At 37.8% G+C, this 18,483-nt stretch overlaps 2 protein-coding genes across 2 annotated transcripts; both read right to left on the reverse strand.

Moving 5' to 3' along the window:
- LOC127807318 (sugar carrier protein C-like) lies at nt 1-2,890 on the reverse strand. The gene is made up of 4 exons (XM_052345035.1): nt 2,622-2,890; nt 2,168-2,490; nt 684-1,313; nt 1-569 (listed from the first exon to the last, which is right to left on the reverse strand). Exons 1-4 carry the CDS (start codon nt 2,755-2,757, stop codon nt 87-89), a joined length of 1,572 nt encoding a protein of 523 aa, XP_052200995.1. The 5' UTR covers nt 2,758-2,890; the 3' UTR covers nt 1-86.
- A 3,620-nt stretch (nt 2,891-6,510) lies between these two features.
- LOC127807916 (vesicle-associated protein 4-2) lies at nt 6,511-16,820 on the reverse strand. Its single transcript, XM_052346141.1, has 7 exons — nt 16,350-16,820; nt 8,919-8,989; nt 8,613-8,694; nt 8,318-8,436; nt 7,289-7,366; nt 7,009-7,128; nt 6,511-6,917 (listed from the first exon to the last, which is right to left on the reverse strand). Exons 1-7 carry the CDS (start codon nt 16,618-16,620, stop codon nt 6,858-6,860), a joined length of 801 nt encoding a protein of 266 aa, XP_052202101.1. The 5' UTR covers nt 16,621-16,820; the 3' UTR covers nt 6,511-6,857.
- Nucleotides 16,821-18,483: the final 1,663 nt, after the last annotated feature.

The raw sequence follows: 18,483 nt of genomic DNA on the forward strand, positions 1-18,483 counted from the left end.
AGGTGGACAAACTAATTAATCCTTCCCCCATCCCCCCTCTCCAATTTGTACGTAATTATGCAGCTAAATGAACTCAGTCGAGCAAATCACACAGACTCAGTAGGCGGCTGGCCACCTTTACTCGTCGACTCAACAACAGATCCATTGTTGGGATCATTCAGGTACCTCGACCAGAACCAGTGCTCTTTCCATACAATTAGCATCTCTTCAATCGGGATGTTCTTCGTCTCCGGCAAGAAGAAGAACACAAAAATGGTCATTAGCACCACGAAGAACGCGAAGAAGACGAACAATCCGAACTTCAAGTGGCACAGCATTGTCAAGAACACCTGTGCCACTGCGAATGTGAAGATCATATTGACTGATACGTTGATACTCTGAGCTGCAGACCGGATTTCCAGTGGGAATATTTCACTAGGAACGAGCCAGCCAAGAGGCCCCCATGACCAGGCAAAGCCTGCGACGTAGATGCATATGAATGTCACCACGACTATGGCGTACCACTTGGGCACCTCCCCTGGATTCCCATCTATTCCGAATTTAGCGCCAATGCAAGCTGCAACAACGGCCTGTCCAAAATATAATACTAGTAAATCAGTGAACAATGTATTTACTAGAGAAAAAAAAAAAAAAGTTAATTAATTTCCGTCAGGAATCAGGATATATAATTAAATGACAATTACCTGGCAGATGAGCATTTGGGCGCCACCCTCGAGGAACAAGAACCTTCTTCCCCACTTATCAACGCCGTAGACTGAAACCAAGGTTGCAAGAACGTTCACGCCCCCGGTGATTACAGCAGACATTAGCGAAGCGTCGCTCTTGAAGCCAATTGTTTTGAACAGAACGGGAGCATAGAACATGATGACGTTGATGCCGGTGAGTTGTTGGAAGAAGGGAATGACGATGGCCATGGTGAGTTGAGGCCTGTATTTCCTCTGCAACAGATTCATCCATGGATGCTCCACCTGCTTTGATGCCTCACTGGCGACAATAAGGTCGTTGAACTCCTCGTCCACGTCTTCAACGCCACGAATTCTCTTGAGTTTAGCCCTGGCTTCGTCGTGCAGTCCACGCTCGATCAACGAATTGGGGGTTTCCGGCAGGATTAATGATCCTATTGTGATTATGAGGGCTGGGACTACTGCACCGCCCAAGCTCAGCCGCCATCCCCACCCACCTTCGATCTTCGCGAAGAAGTAGTTCAAGACGTTGGCCACCAGGATGCCGATTGTGATAGACAATTGAAACCCAACGTTCAGTGCTCCTCTGTACTTGTAAGGAGCCATCTCAGAGAGATACAGTGGCACAGACTGTTCCCAAATATCGAAAAACAAATGGTCAGTAATTTTATTTTGTAATAACAAAACATAAACTCTTACTATAATTAAGAGAAACAAGGAATTCTTCAAATTTTTGTTTATTAACCAACCAACCAACCAAAATTAATGGGGTGGCAATATATATAAAAACTGATTCAAATCAATCAACAGATCGACCTGCAAGATTTAATCTATCTAATTAATTAAATGGCAGTTATCTGTATCAACTGATTACAACAACCCAGAGAGAGAAAAGGTCACAGAGCCAATAAGATATGGATGGCAGTAGAAAGAGAAGAATGACGAATCAATAGATCACAGAACTGCAAAAGATAATCAGTAGGATCCGAAGATCAGACTGAAGTTTCTTTCAGAAAATCCATTCAAACACATTGATCTCATTTGAAATTAAGCTGGATTCCGAATCAGATCTGGATAACAACAGTGCAGTGCAGTGAAAGCAGTTAGGAATCAAAAACAATGCGCTAGCTATTTGTTTCAGAGAGCAACAAAATTTGTCATTAAATTAAGATTGTCCGAAGAAAGAAAACAAAGAAGGGACGTGAAAAGAAAAAAATTGAAATCTTAAGAGAATCAAATAATTAGTTCAGAAAATAAAAAAAAAAAAAAAAAAAATCTTTGTTTAGGACAAGACTACCATTTTTGTTCATGCACACGCGTACGGTAGTGGGAACCCAGAAAACAAGCCAAAAGGAATATCGGAAGACGGAAATCTTTTGATCCAAGCAAAAAAGAGCATGCATGGCCTCGAACAAAATTAACCAACTTCGATCGGAACAAACATGCTAATTTAAAAAGAGATTTTCCTAAATTTATTTACGTACCTGGTTGGTAAATCCGATGCCGAACCCGAGCAAAATCCGCCCGAGGATGAGCATCCACACTGCCTGAGCGAACCCATTGATGACCGCTCCGGCGCAGAACAGCACGCCTCCCATCAGCATCGACAGCTTCCTGCCGAGCCTCCTCGTCACCGTCGACGCCACCAGCGACGACAGCAACGCCGCCAAGTACAAGGACGACGTGAACGTCGTCAGCGTCTGGCTGTCGAATTTACAGTACTGGTTCGTTGAGTCGGCGACTATCTGCTTCTCGTACACGGACGGGAAGAACCGTTCCAAGAACGAATCCATTGATGTCACCCCACCTGTGTAATTTAATTCATGCATGGGCTGAGGGTTATTAACCGCAACTGAAATTACATACGTTGATTACATGTAGCCGGAAATTGAAATATCTTAAGATCACGTCGTCAACTGCGTTTATATACATGCTTACCGGAAATACCAATGTCGTAGCCGAAGATGAGGCCGCCCATGGCGGCGACCATGCAGGTCACGGTGACGTAGGGGGTGAGCTTGCCCGGGTATTCCTTCCCGTTGCCGGGACCCGGACCAAAACCAGCTGCCGGCATGTTTTCTCCTAATTAATTCACCGGTGTTTCTGCGACAAGAAGAGGAAGAAGAAGAAGAAGAAGAAGAAGAAGAAGAAGAAGAAGAAGAAGAAGAAGAAGAAGAAGAAGAAGATGATCAGAATCCGAAGAGATCTGAAGCGAAGAATGAAGTCAGAATTCAGTCTACCACATACTTATAATTCCGTAGAAATCCTATTACTAGTTGGACACTGAAATTATTATCTTCTTCCTATGTTACGCTAAATTTCAATCCTAACCATTAATACTGTTGAACATTAATTTCTAGTTGATGGAAATCCTATTTCGACTAGACCTCTGGGATCTGTATCTTACTTCTACTTTAAGATGGACTACTCATCGCTATCCTAAATCCTTCACTTATCAGATTAACAAATGCGTTTTTATCAACATAAGAAACAATTGATTTTGCTGAGACACGTAATTAATTTTACTGCTTTGTCCAAATTTGAAGAGTTGAAGGAGAATTGGTTTAAATTTGAATGCGGCGAAGGTTGTCACTTTTCAGCAAACCGTAGGCATTCCATGGGCTGGGCTGCCCTTGGGATTTGGGCCTATAGTCTTGTGTGCGTCCATGCATCATTACCGCAAAGTTCTAGGTTTGGTTATCATATTGGGCCAGGCTTCTGGTAATTTACCACAAGAGTAGGCTGCCCTTCTAACCGTTGGGTTTCTTAGATAAGAACTAGTATATTAATATATAAATAATATATGAGTATATTATAAAGGGTAATGCTATTCAATTGGTTGGTTTTGTTATAAAAAGAGGGTTACTCTATTATAAAATAACATAATTATTAATTCTTAAAAAATAAAATAAGCTTTGTTTAAAAATTTAATAATAGATATCGAGATTAATTCGATATAACAAAAATACGATAAACAGGTCAATTTTAATATTGAAATCAGAAGATTAATGATGAACCAGGATATATAAAAACTAATAGACTCAACTATAATGAAAACAAATTAAAACATAAGATTGAGAGATATGAATTTATTCATCTCTTTACTTTTGATTGAAGCTCGCCTGGTTAATCAAAACTACTAAAGGGAGTGCCTTTCCTTTAGTTTGCAGTTCCATCAACACAAAGCCAGAGTCCCACAAAGAGCGCATCGCAGTTGAGATTGGGGGATGGAGTTGAAGAATTCCGTGGTCAACTTCAGTGCTTGAGTAATGGAGGCACAGCAACAGCCCTCCTTATCTAGTTATAGTAAGATCAATTCACGTGTCCGGAAAAGGGCTTGAGTTCAAGACTTAAAGAGCAGCATCTCTTCGTCATTGGGGCCGAGTTGGTTGTTCACCATAAGATTATTACCCCAATGAAGCCCATAGTTAAGGGTACTGGTGATGATAGCTGAGCATTACCAAGCTATATATGCTCAAGGAGAGCATGCTCTTTAATGTACCTTGGAATCCGAATTTACCCACCCCTTTACTTAGCCAAAAAGAAAAGAAATGGTGGAAATGATACAAGGGCTGATTAATTTCCACCAAGAACTGATCTGTTTTCAGCCAAGGAGATGATGAGGAGAAGAGAGATCAGTGCTATGGTTAGGAACGTGGTGGCAAACAGTTGCAGCTCTTCTCTCTTTCTGGGTTGTGGCTTCCTCAAACCCCTCTTATTTATATATATATATAGTGAATTTCCCTTTATAAAACCTCAACATATATAGCCAAAGGCCGTTTTTGTCTGCAATCTGATAGGGGCAGGCCGGCTTCAGAGAACTGAGAAAACAAAGCCTACGGCCCGTATCCACTGCTTGAAGCAGGGACAGACCGGAACTTAAACAAACATCAATTTTAGTTTTAAATCAATGAGTTAATTTACGAGTGAGGCTTGATCCTCAACAGAGAGAAATCAACCATTTTTGCAGTGATAGTAAATAAATAATAAAGAAAGAAACATCCATTAATTACTGGATCTCAATTTCAGTGTGGCTTCATATATATCATAATCGTAGCTAGGCACAACAGACTCATGCAGACCTCAATTTATTGTCCAGGAACTTGAACAAACTCGAGCCAACTTTGTATTATATTTGCATAATTTGCAGCGATATTACATGAAGAAAAGATCAACTACACACATATCTATAATTCTGTTCGATCTCCTATCTCTATTCTCTAATTTCTCAACCCACTGCAACTGATGATTTTATTTATTTTTCTGTCAATTGCTAATTAAACTACAAGAAAAGCATAACTACAGCCAAGTTTACTTCTTCATCAGAACCTGCCGCAGCTCCATCACCGAGCGACGGACTAACTCTGCGCCCAGCAGTTCAGAAACATGACTTTCTTAAGGGACTCGTCTACCTGCTTTCTCTCATCGTCCCGGCCCCGGCTTTTGCTTCCACCAGAAGACCCTTTGCCGGATTCTGAGAAAGACAAACCACCTCCGGAGAGTAACCTCAAACAGCCGGGCCAAAGGGGTTGAAGAAGGCAGCCGGAATTATCCTTGAAGCAGTACCTGTCAGTGAGGTCTTCGGCCATGGCTGCACTGGCGAACTTGAACACTCTGCTGAGACAGCACATCTCTGTTTGTTTCAGAATTGCATTAGGAGGAGGAAAGGGGCGTGCGGAATACATAGCAGACTATGAGAAGAAGGTCTCGGTTGGGGAGTGTAACGGATGACCAATGGTTTTATGGAATCCATGGTTTATGAGTTTACCAGTGGCTACAGTGGCTAGCTGTTTGATGCTATTGCACAAATTTCATGTTTCAGCAATTTTGTCTACTTGTATCTCTGCTCACGTTTCTAGCACCGAAACGAGCAAAAAAGAAATGCCGTACCAAGAATGTATACTAAAAAGTCTGATAGCTTTGCTCAATTCACCTCACGCACAAGTGTAGGTGTAGTATGTATATATATATATATATATATATATTGTGTGAATCTTGCTCAACACCTGCGCGAGAGAGTGTAAGATGGGTTTATTTCTCGTTGATTGATAAATTATAAGCCTAATTATTTTGATGAATGTAAAGACATGCCCGGTGGAAAATGATATTTTGCTATTCTTTTCCTTCAAAATTTTAATTAAGACTCCTAACGGTATATTAAGTATTTATTACATGATATTTTAATAATGATTAAATACTATGCTTTTTTCATTTCAAAATTTTCAATGATTTGTGTAAAAAAGTTGCGATTTTGTTACATAACACTTATCCCCTTATTATTTAGGCATATCTTTATACGAACGGCCGAATTTATAGGCAGCTGGAAAATGGATAAATGTCCTGATGATTCGGTGATTCCCTCCGTCACATCATATCCACTATTTTCTCGATCCAATTCCGCTAAAAGCAAACGCTTATCCAATCAACAAGCCTAACTACTCTATTTAATATTTAAGCAAGTTTTTTTTTTTATTAAAAAAAAAAACAAGTAACAGTAGTGAACATGTATATCTAATTTTTCTATAATAAACAAACAAAATTGAAAAGTAAGGCGGCTGTGGAATGCACAAGCACCAGAGACCCAAAGAGCAGGGCAACACCCAGCCAGCCAGCCATATGACAACGCAAATAGGGCAGTCAGCCTGTGAGTCATGACAAAGGCTCACCAACTACAGCCCATAGAATGCCCTACGGTTTACAGAAAACCTTCTGAATGTCCGAATTAATTCCTGTAAATAGACGGGCTAAACAATTTACCCTTCTTTAAGCCCGTCAAAATTTAGCGTACAAGTTGCGATGAATAACTAAAGGTCAAAGAAAGCAGGGGGAAAGTAATAAGAGCTAATAAATACGTAGAGCCACCTGATTACAATACATCAAGTTATCTGCAAGAACGGCAATAGAGTGATCTAGTGACGCCTTATGAGAGAGAGAGAGAGAGCAAATATTAAATGAAAAATAATTATCTACAGGTTGGCGGAGACGGGCCATGTACTTAGCATCTTATGCAAAGATTAGACTCCACTCTTTTTGCATTTAGAGAAAACAAGTCTTGATCAACAAACTCTTTAAACAGAATATCCCGTGTACCAAGCCAAAAGATGAAAGGTAGAAAATGACTCATCCAGAAAGTTTTCCATGGATGCTTGGATTGGAAACCAATACAGCTCCAATTTAAACGGAGTCTACCCCTTCAACCTGCTGCCGAGCAAGGTATCTTTCTCTTCGTTCTTTCTGGAGATCAGAATAGAATTGGATAATACACTTAACCAATTAAAAGTTTTAAAAGGCAAGAATTCACAGGTTTAAATTAAGTCGAGCTCACCCATTCATCTATCACAAGTCCTTCCCCAATAATCTTCGGGCCTGTATCCTCTGGAGGTTTCTTGCGAGCCTCAAGTGCAGCCTCAGCCTCAGCCAACTGGCGTTTAAGTTTTTCCAAAGCCTTGAAAGAATTAAGCACAATATCGTGAATTAACATTATATCAATGTGCATTCATGCAAGTATAAGCTCGTGCTTAACCGCAACAATAGCATAGCAAGGGAACTAAACCATATAGAATGATTAGAATCATATTTCACATGTCTAGATAAGATTTACTTACTGGTGTGGGACGATCTACATCAAGAAATACAACTCGCAGAATCTGCTCAACTGCCACTTGATCCTTCTGCTCATCAAACTACAACAGAAGTAAAATATGACCTTTTTCAGGAATAACATCAGCAACACTCTCGTAGAGTTTAAAGAAAACAATGAATGATGCCGCAAATTGGAAAGTGCTGAGAAAACTTGGGGGTACATTTTTTTATGCAAGCCTTCAAGCAACTTATGCTGTGTTCTCTTTGCTTTTCAATTTTCAGTTTTGAGTTTTGAATTCATTTTCAGTTTTCTGTTTTGATAATCTGTTTTTAGAAAATTGAAAACGCGTTCTTTTTGTCATTTTGAAAAACTATTTTTCAAAACAGAAAATTAGAAAACGTGTTCTCTTTGAAATTTTGAAAATATTTTTTTAATGATATTTTATTCAATAAATTTGATTATTAAGTAAATTATAAATATTTAATGTTAATATATTATTAAAAATATATATACATTTTAAAGTTAATGAATTTTGTAATATTTTTTTCAATTACAATAATAAAATATGAATAAATAAATAAATAGATGTATTTTGAGTTTAGAGTTTGTTTTGAATGAAAACACTCAAAATAACTTTTTGTTGTTTTCAATTTTCTTTACAATTTTTTTTTGTTTTCAAAAATGCATTTTTAAAAACAGCAAAAAGAACGCGTTTTCATTATTTTAGAAAACTGAAAACTAAAAATGACTTGAAAACAGCAAAGAGAACGCAACCTTAGATTTTCGACTGAAACTACACCTCATAGACTTATTTCAAAAGATCTATCATTTTCTGCACATTCAACAAAACCAGTGGCCACGACAGTTGGCCATTACGTAATATCAAAAAGTGATTTCTGTTCTAAAACCAAAGTTGGGAGAACTTATCAAAACCCATGCAGAAACTGTGACAGCATCTTGAAAACACTTAAAAATCAACTTCCAATAAAGTAGTGACAAAAATAAAACATTATAAGTAGCAACACTATGAATTAAGTTGTGTGAGACGCACCAGCTCAGGAGCATAGTCCACCGCTCCTTTCACCTTTAGGCTCATAATCTTAAATTTCACTCTGCTCTTTTGATCCAATGGCTTTTCGTTGTTTTCTGGAGGCTCGACAAACTTGAATACTAGGAAGAACCATTCATAAAAATTAGCCAGGAAGTAAAAATTTGTAGAAATCAAGTAAAAATGAAAATGATAGAAGAAATACATTTGTACATCCATGAGCATGCAAGTGCAAGTACACATCACTTCCAGATAAAACACTTTTAGAAAACAAAGTACAATAAGTAAGAGGAGTTACCAGTTGCTATGATACTCTCACCCGGAGCAAGAATAGCTGCAGGAGGCCGCATGTAACAGCTTTTTGGCTCCGTTGTTTGAAACTAAAACGACAAAAACTAAACAATGTATCAAGTGTAATAACAAAACTTTTGTATTGGTATGCTATGATGTCACACGGGATTCACTTTTAGTCAAGGACATAAAATAACGAAGTATCTGCCAATGAAACCCAGAAATCATGGTACTTTATCCAAGAACCAACAGCATCTGCGGACTGAAACCTATACATTATGGGCGAAAATTGAATACAGCTTTTTGGCCATACCTTAAAAGCTACATGAGACTTGCTTGTGTTTTTAATCCTTATAGCACTCTGCACTTGCTTACCAGGTTCATCTTCAAAACAATTTAACAATAAATAGATTGTCAGGTATAATGAACAAATCCAACAGATGGGAAAAGGATTAGTGTAGGAAGTTAGAATAAAAAAATTTCAAAAAGGAGCAGCTATTAGTATTCTCGAGCCATTGATGCTACACACACACACACACACACACGCAATATTTCACAATCAAATGGGAAAAAAATCCTAGAAGGAATCGCAACAATATCCCAGAAAAGGTACTTAAGAGATAAGTGCATTAATGGCATACTTCACCATATTGATAGAAAAGAGCAATTAGGCAGATGATTTTTCCACCATTAAAAGAGACAAAATAGTCAAAAAGGGGAACAAAAAAAACCAAAATGGAAATATGAACTGTTGACAAAATAAATGAAACTTGAATTTCTCAAAATTAAGAAATATAGCAGGAAGATAAACCAGACTAGAAGAAGGATAAATGCAATAGGGCAACAAGAGAAAAGCCTTTATCCATCATGTAAAGGACAACGCGAATTGTTCCCAACACATAGGTCATGTTTTTTGGACACGTTAAAAGAAACAATGAACACAATCATGCATGTGGCCCTCATGGGGAACACGCCATCAAAGCAAAAAGAAGAAAGAGGGCAGTTGTTGAAACAAATCATTAAGCCACATATAGACAGAGTTAAAGAAAACGTGTTTAAGCTGACATGAACAGCTACATCGTATGTGTGTGTGTGAGAGAGAGAGAGAGAGAGAGAGAGAATTTGGTTGTGGAAAGACACAACCCATGATTGGTATCACAGGGCCAACACTTTGCAGTAGCATGGGGCCCCATGGCACTTGTCACAGATGGCATCAAGCAAGCCTGCCAATGGTCACCTCACAAGAACACAAAACATTCGAGACCCACAAGCAAACAAACAAACAAAAAACAGTATTGAGTGAAACATGCAGCAGAAGCACATTTGGAATTAAAGTAAGACGTCTGATTACTGGAGAAAACTATCCAAACTATAATCAAGTGGGAAGCTACGAAAGTCAGTTGTTAATCCCTTGTATGCACTTGAAAGCTTACCTTAAGCTAACAAATCAGCAATGTTCCTACAGTGCAAACACATGGGAGGACTTGGCAAACTAGTTAAAAGAGTTGAACTAGTCATACGATCACAGTGGCATTCATGTTGGCTGATCAGCATGTGATGCTTGGCAAAAGTGTATTTTGGCATGACAACAGAGCTCCTATACATTCACAAACCTGGCCAATAGGGGGTCTAGATGAGCAAATGATATGGAGTAAGAATCTCTAATGAATCTTCAGTCACACCCTTACCTCAACCCCACCAATAAGATGGTACTACAAAATGAAACCAATGATTACAAATTTTGGGCATGCTCCTAGCTCGCTAACAAACTGCAGGTGATACTTGAAGGAATATCCTAAAGCAATATCCTAATGGGCCATCAAACACCAGGCTATTAAATGAAGCCCCAATGCTCCTATACAACATTTCAAGTCTTAATCTCAATATGTGAACTTGGCTACATGAATCCTAACTTGCCAGTCATTTCTATGGCCTTATCTTTTGTAAAGCCCTTACAACTCATATCACATTTAAGAGTCTCTAACCAAGTTCTTCTTGGTCCTTGCTAATGCTATTATGCTACAACATAATACAGTGCCTTAGACAAAAGGGAAAGTCTAACAGAGCAAGTTAGTACTGTATCCACGCCTATTATTAGAAAGTTGTTATTTTCTAATAAAAGAACTCAGCCCATGAATGGCACTGAGAAATAAAGGGACAACAAAATAACATCCACACACTATCTGGTGAAGTCATCTTAAATTGGACTGTCCGTGGAATTCTGCCAGATAAAAGCATTCTGCCAAACAAACAAGCCACAAACCTATAAAGCTTGGACTGATATCCTGTATCAAATTGTGGTTGAGCATAAAAAGAAACCAAAATTTAAACATAGTGACCACAAAAATAATCCTATTCCAAGGGAAAGAATTAGGAATTTAAAGTTTCACGTTACAGTAAAAAATCTGTAATCAAATTTGAATTGTTGAAGTGACAAATAAAAAAAATGGCTACAACCACTAAGAGAATGTTTCGAGGTACATTATGATTTTCACAAGTTGACTTCCTCTCAACAGTTGTCAACGTTAATTAAGCTGTCATCCATAGATATTGCTGACTACATAAATTTGAAATCCAGACATTCAAAAACAACAACATATCAAGCCATAATCCGAGCGTTGTACCCAAGAAAAAAAAGTTGTTAAAAGTTGTCTCATGTATAGGATAAGAAGATCAGTTATATCAGTGTATTTGAGGGCCAATGAAGCATTAAATAGATGTTTATATCCCAATCATGTAATTAGTGATAGTTGGGGGGGGGGGGGTTAAACTGAAAATATTTAATAGTTTTCATTGGGATATCCACCCACTATTATAAATAGAGGGCAAGGGGTAGTCGAGTGATGGAAGGGTTCTCATTTTCTGTTTGTAACGAGTAGTGATCATTCCAAGAGAAAGGCTAGAGTTTGATAGCTTTGTAATCTTGGGGCGAAGGCTTGATGTACTCAGGAAATAGAAGGAAGAACCAACTGCATACTGATCAATCTTTGAATAAATGAAGGCTACTCGGGAGGTTTTAGAGGCCGGATGTAGGATTACATATTGCAATCTGAACCAGGATACATATGCTGTCTCATGTTTATGGTTTGCATTTCTTGTTTGTTTCATTATGTTCTGTTTTGATTTCATTTAGTTTCTGTTGTGATGCTTGTGTCCAAACTGAGAGGATTGTGAGTGTGTCTAAGAGTGAACATATTCATTGGTTTATAGGGTGATTTCTTGGACTGCCAGAGCTCCCAATTTTAACAGATTGATATCAGAGCCAGGTCTCTCATCAAGAACCTTCAAGATTCATTAGAATAGAACACATACCCACAGGAATGGCTTCTTCAACCTCTGCCGCACGGTATGATGTTGAGAAATTTGATGGCCAACATGATTTTGGCCTATGGAAGATGAAGATGAGGGCCTTATTGGGAAACCTAGGTCTAGATGAAGCCCTAGAAGCAGAAAAGAAAATACCCGAGTCTCTCCCTGAAGAACAGAAAAAAGGAAATCTGTGATAGGAGAAAGGAAATCAACAAGAAAGAATTTAATACCTTAATTCTAAGCCTTGGAGACAAAGTATTGCAGGAGGTGTCAAAGATGACAACCGCGGAAGACCTTTGGAATAGGCTAGAAACCCTTTACATGACCAAGACTCTTTATGCCAGGTTATACTTAAAGACAAAGTTCTTTTCATTCAAGATGGTTGAGAGTCAAAAGTTACAAGATCACATTGATAGTTTTAATAAACTATGTTTAGATCTTGAAAATATTGATATTAAGTATGATGATGAGGATAAGACATTGGTCTTATTGCACTCATTACCAAAATCATATGAGACTTTTGTTGACATCTTGAAACATAGTAGGGATAAACTGTCTTTGGATGATGAAGTAGGGGCTTTGAATTCTAAGGAATTGCAGCTAAAGGTAGAAGATAAAAACTCAGTTAGTGATGCTCTCTCGGTTGGGTCTAGACCGGATAGGAATGATCCTGGGCAAAGAGGAAGGTCTAAATCAAAATCTAAGTATGGCAGGAGAAAAATAAAATGTTTTCATTGTCATGAGGAGGGCCACATCAATAGAAATTTCCCAAACAGAAATAAAGAATCTCAAGAAAGAACCAGCCCAGAATGTTCTAGTACCATGAATGGTTTTGGCTATGAGAGTGTGGATGCCCTATAATTTTTTCTAGAAATGCTGGAAAAGAAGCATAGGTTCTAGGTTTAGGGTGTACTCCTCATGAGAAAATGGTATTACTAGGCAACTATTAAGAGTTAAGAGTCAATGGAAATTGGAGATGTGAAAATTAGGATGCATGGTGGATCTATTTCCAAAAGTTTAAAATCTGTAAACTTGTCCCTGGTTTAATTATAAACCTAATTTCCTTAGGAGAATAGATAGAGAAAAGTATCTAAGGCTAAGGATATTAGGGGAGGGAAAGATATAAGGTAATAGGAATCATGTAGTTTGGTAAGGTTACCAAGGGTAGAAGTCTCCAAAACAGACCTTGTATATGTCAAAATCCCATTAGAGATCAGTTTCTAGGATCCAAGGGGGATTTATCTAGGCCTTGTCTCATGGTGGAGCTAGGTGAAGTGTACCTAGTGAAGATGATGTGTCCCTAAGAAATTCCCAAGCACGTAAGAGTTTGCTGGAATTGAATATGATCTTGCTGGAATTTGCTTCTGGTATGAGGGGTTAGGTGTAGTAGAGTTGCGGAATAGGTATGCCCAGGTTTCTTACCTATGTAGGAAAACTCTACCAATAGGACATGAAATTAGCTGTTTCTAAGGTCAAGGGATGAATCTGGAATGATGTGTAAAGAAGAACAGCAAGTATAGTCCTTTGGGAATGTCCTCAACTAACCTATGAACCAGGGTATAGCAATAGGTAAACCTGGAAATTTCTTTTGTGTTTGATCATCCTCATTGTGTAAGCAAGGGCTGAATTGCAAAAGAAACTAGTGTTTAAGATAGTTGGGCAGTGAGGGTCCTTGTGAACAGTGAGGGGGAAAAGGGTGTATGCAAGTGATGTCTTGTATGGTGCAGCCCATGATGATCAAAATCCAGGTTAAGCAAGGAAAGGGAAGGACAATCATCTTGTAGGAAATGAGCAAGGGGATAGAAAGGTTTAGAGTGATGCCTAGGATGGATAAACAACAGAACTTAAGATAGGTACCAGTGAGGTATGGATTTGGTTTATGGTGGAGTGTACTTAGACAAAAAGTTATGTATTTTAGGTTGTAGGTTGTAAAATTGGAGCCCTAAAAGAATGTCTAGGTAGAGAAAGTTGAAAGAGCCAATGGGCATTCCACTTGGCTTAGATTCAGTCCCACCATGGAAAGAACCAATCATATTGATGTTAGGAAATTTATTCATTAGGGAAATCCTCGAGAAGGAGGAATTAATCCTAAATAAAAGTTGCAGGTATAGAATGCAGCTGAAATGTTATCCAAGGGTGTTCCATTGTCAAAATTTATAGCATCATTTGAAAATTCTTAATGTTTGTTGTGTTTGAGTGATCAGGTTTATGTAGCAGTCAAGATGAGAGCAAGTTCAGTTCATCTATTGGAAGGCCAAGGCTTGGATGGATGAATGTTGAAGTATACTCAAGACAAATAGTGGAGAATTGTTAAAAGTTGTCTCGAGTATAGGATAAAAAGATCAGTTATATCAGTGTATTTGAGGGCCAATGAAGCATTAAATAGATGTTTATATCCCAATCATGTAATTAGTGATAGTTGGGGGGTTAAACTGTAAATATTTAATAGCCTTCATTGGGATATCCAGCCACTATTATAAATAGAGGGCAAGGGGTAGTCGAGTGATGGAAGGGTTCTCATTTTCTGTTTGTAACGAGTAGTGATCATTCCAAGAGAAAGGCTAGAGTTTGATAGCTTTGTAATCTTGGGGCGAAGGCTTGATGCACTCAGGAAATAGAAAGAAGAACCAACTGTATACTGATCAATCTTTGAATAAAAGAAGGCTGCTCGGGAGGTTTTAGAGGCCGGATGTAGGATTGCATATTGCAATCTGAACCAGGATAAATCTGCTGTCTCATGTTTATGGTTTGCATTTCTTGTTTGTTTCATTCTGCTCTGTTTTGATTTCATTTAATTTCTGTTTTGATGTTTGTGTCCAAACTGAGGATTATGAGAGTGTCAAAGAGTGAACATATTCATTGGTTTATAGGGTGATTTCTTGGATTGCCAGTGCTCCCAATTTTAACAGTATACAAGATAAATTATATAGTTAATAAAAACTATAGTGGGCCAAGGATATAATTATATATATAAATATAAAAGAAAAAATAAAATAAAATGAAAACACAACCACCCAATAACCAGATTTTGCTGGAATCTTGCAAGGTAAACAAATGGAGTTGTTGATCATTCTGCATCCACAATGGTATAGGGAATTAATGGAAGAACTAAGCAAGGTACAATCATCATCTACGGAAGGCAGTAAAATCTTTCGTGATTTCTTTTCCTATAAAGCTCATTGTTTCTTTTCTTGATAGTTTTTTCTTCCTTCATTTAGTATCAACACATTGTAAATCATGGGAGTTTTTCCCTTCTCTGTACAATCAAAATCAGCAAGCTTGAAATGTGAATAGAGAGCTCTGATCAAATCAATTAATTCAAATGCAGAATTGAATTGAAGCAACAATTGGAAGTTTGTAGAAAACCAATTTTGATTCCATTACCAAATGCAGAGTTAGGATTCAAATGTGAACCTGATTTCTGGAAACAGAAAAACCAGAGCAATGATCAAATTTTCAAATAACAAAAAATTAATCCAGAATTCAGAGTTGATCGACATAAATCAACATAAAGTTGATCAAAAAATCGAGACAAACAGAATGACTAACAACAGCTGTTCCAAATGCTGCCACAGGACAATCCTGGCCAGGCCAACAAACAAAATGGGGACTTCCAATGGCACAAAATACCAGTATTCAAATACCGCCACAGGAGAATAATAGGTATAACATAACCGATTTCAAAGGAGAATGGCCAGTGACATCAATATGCCATTATCCAAATGCCATAGGAACAAGGAACAAGGAGGCTTTGATACCATGTTAAAAGAAACATGGGACCCAAAACAATAAAATGCATAATCTTTTGAATGATTTTCTATGATTGATGTACAAAGTATTTTAGATAAATAGAGGATATACATAATCAAGAGAGAAATTTTGAACTCAATCTCCAACTAATTTAATCCTTATCTTTAACACAAATCAAGCTCATAAACCATAAGCAACTTAGCTCATCTTATCAAATAAAAAGCTATTACTCAACATACCCCTAGATAGAGCTTTCATTTTTCTTCTTATTCTTTTTTCTTGATTAAAGAAAGAGGGGGCAAAACAAGGATAACTCTGAACTCAAATGAATTAATTGCAAGTGAAATTTTGCTACTTCTCCAATCCTTCTCAGGATACTAATTACCTCATAATCTCCTTAGAAATAAGCACAAGACTATTCTTTATATTTTCACAAAATTCAACATAGAGGTGACTAAATTTTGACGATTGTAGAGCAAATTTAGAACTAAACTTTCCCAGTTATATCAGAAGATTATAATTCGCCTGAACCAGCAATTAGTTCAAAATCAGAATTTAAGTACGCCAAGAAAAGCAAATATCGAATCAATTACCAAAACACGTGGATCGCACAAATCTCAAGCATAAACAAAGTCAGAAGTCAAAGATTAGGAAAGTAAAAGATCGATCGAGATTAAGCACGTACAAGGGAAGTAAAGCTTGTTCGCCGGATCAAGACGAAGGCGACGCCGTGTGGGAAGTAGAGATCTGGCGACGGACGAGACCGAGCTCGAAGCGGTGTTCTGTGAATTCGATCCCTCTACCAGCGAGCTATTATGACTCTGATGGAGTTGACTATGATGATGAGACGAGGACGACGATGACGTGGAATGCGTATTTCCTGTATGTCGAAACGGTAGCTTGAACAGGCCTAGGATCTTACCGTCAGACGGCGATTTCTCCTCGTCGATCGCCATCTGAAACTCTCCGGAAACTGAAACACCTCAATCGTCGGCGGTTGGTCCTTGGACCATCTGAGGAAGCGGTAGGCTATCTCAGCGGCTCTTACAACCGTCGTTTGGTCGCTCACACGGAGTCTCAAAATTCAGTACGAGCGCGTCCACTTGCTCAGAAAAAGAAGCCGGAGGTGTAGAAGAGGATTAAACTGAATTTGATTGGTGTGGGTTGAGGTCCGCCCTTGGCATTTTGTACTTGATTGGTGGGTCCGGAAACAAACTTGGACGGGGGCCTGTTTGTTTCACAAAAATTCCTTATTGTATGAATTGTTAAAGTTTTAACTGTTTTTTATTTATTTATTAATGTTAGGGTAAAAACCAAAAACAATAACGAATCCTCCATTTTAAATTAAAGGGTCCACTTGTATATGTTATTTGACTCTCTTTATTTGGAATTTATATTTTTAAATTCATTATTTAAAAAAATAAATTGTCCAAACTGCTTGTTAAATAGGTTATTTATGATTTTAAAATAAACAAATTATTTATAATGGTTTGATTTTAAAAGGGGGGTAAAATGGTAAAACAAAAATAAATACCAAAAAATAATGATACCAAAATTAAAAAAAAAAATCAAAAATTGATGATTTTAGTGAATTTTGAGACTTGAAACCATTCCAAAATGGTTTACCTTTTCAATGAAATATCTTATAGTATAGCGAGCATAACTGTTCTTAAATTGAAAGTTAGGAACTATTCAAGTTAAAATATATAAACTAAACTCAATTAAATGTTTGATAGTCTAACTAACTCATATATACGTTTTGGAAATCGCTTCGACATCACATCGCATCCAAACAGGTCCTAGGAAGTTAGCAGGCAAACGACGTCGTATGAGAAGGCAGGTCATTGAACCGAGGTGGTTGGATTCGAATGCACAGTAAAGGCAGCGTGTTGACGAGGGGAGATTGCGCCATTGACTGGGGATAAAAAGGTAGGTGGCGTTTGGTTAGTGGGGTTTATCATTATCCAAGCTGGTACCTGCTTTGGTGGTAATGATTATTTATTGGTAAGTAGCTTTCAATCAAGAGATCAATTAATAACTAGTGTAAGTAATATGCGAACATCACCGGATCCAAACAAGATAAAATATTTCATCTTTTTTCGTATATATACAAGCTCTACAACTATGAGGTCCAATTAAGAAGCATCAATTGTAGGTGATTCAGCCATTCTCATCAAGTTTGAGGTACATAGGAATATTATTATTATCTTGATCAAAAGGTTCCATTAGAAATAAATTTTAAGTCGTGCGAAACAAGCCCCATTAATGGAGTGCGATTTTGTTCATCTCTTTTAACGGGGTGACCATCACTCTCATTATTCATGTAAGGGTGAAAAGCAACGGAACGGCCTAAAATAGTTTTTGATTGTCGTTCCGTTACTTTTCACCCTTACATAAATAGTGAGGGTGATGATCACCCGTTGAAGGGGATAAACAAAATCGCCCTCCCATCATTAATGGAGGGTGTGTTAGAATGGTAGTTTTGCACATTTAATAAGTGTATTTTACATTGTATTAAAAGAAGAAGCTAACTTGCTGACCGGCTTGGCTTAGCTTGGCTTGGCTTGCCCTACTCTTTAGGGGACAACAACCAACATGACCCCTGCTAGGCCCGATTTGGGCACGTTTTGGAACGAAGTCCAGCCTATATGCTGAAGATATGTTTGGGGAATTTGTTCAAGTTAATACAAATAACTTTGCACAGATTAGTGATAATATATTATTAAGTCTTTGTTCTTAAATTCTGTTTTAAGAATGAATAGTGGATGATCACTCAAATATCATGTAGAACAAGACACTTAAATTTGCGACATCTAATT

The sequence above is a fragment of the Diospyros lotus genome, chromosome 8, assembly GCF_014633365.1.
Source record: "Diospyros lotus cultivar Yz01 chromosome 8, ASM1463336v1, whole genome shotgun sequence".
NCBI lineage: Eukaryota > Viridiplantae > Streptophyta > Magnoliopsida > Ericales > Ebenaceae > Diospyros > Diospyros lotus.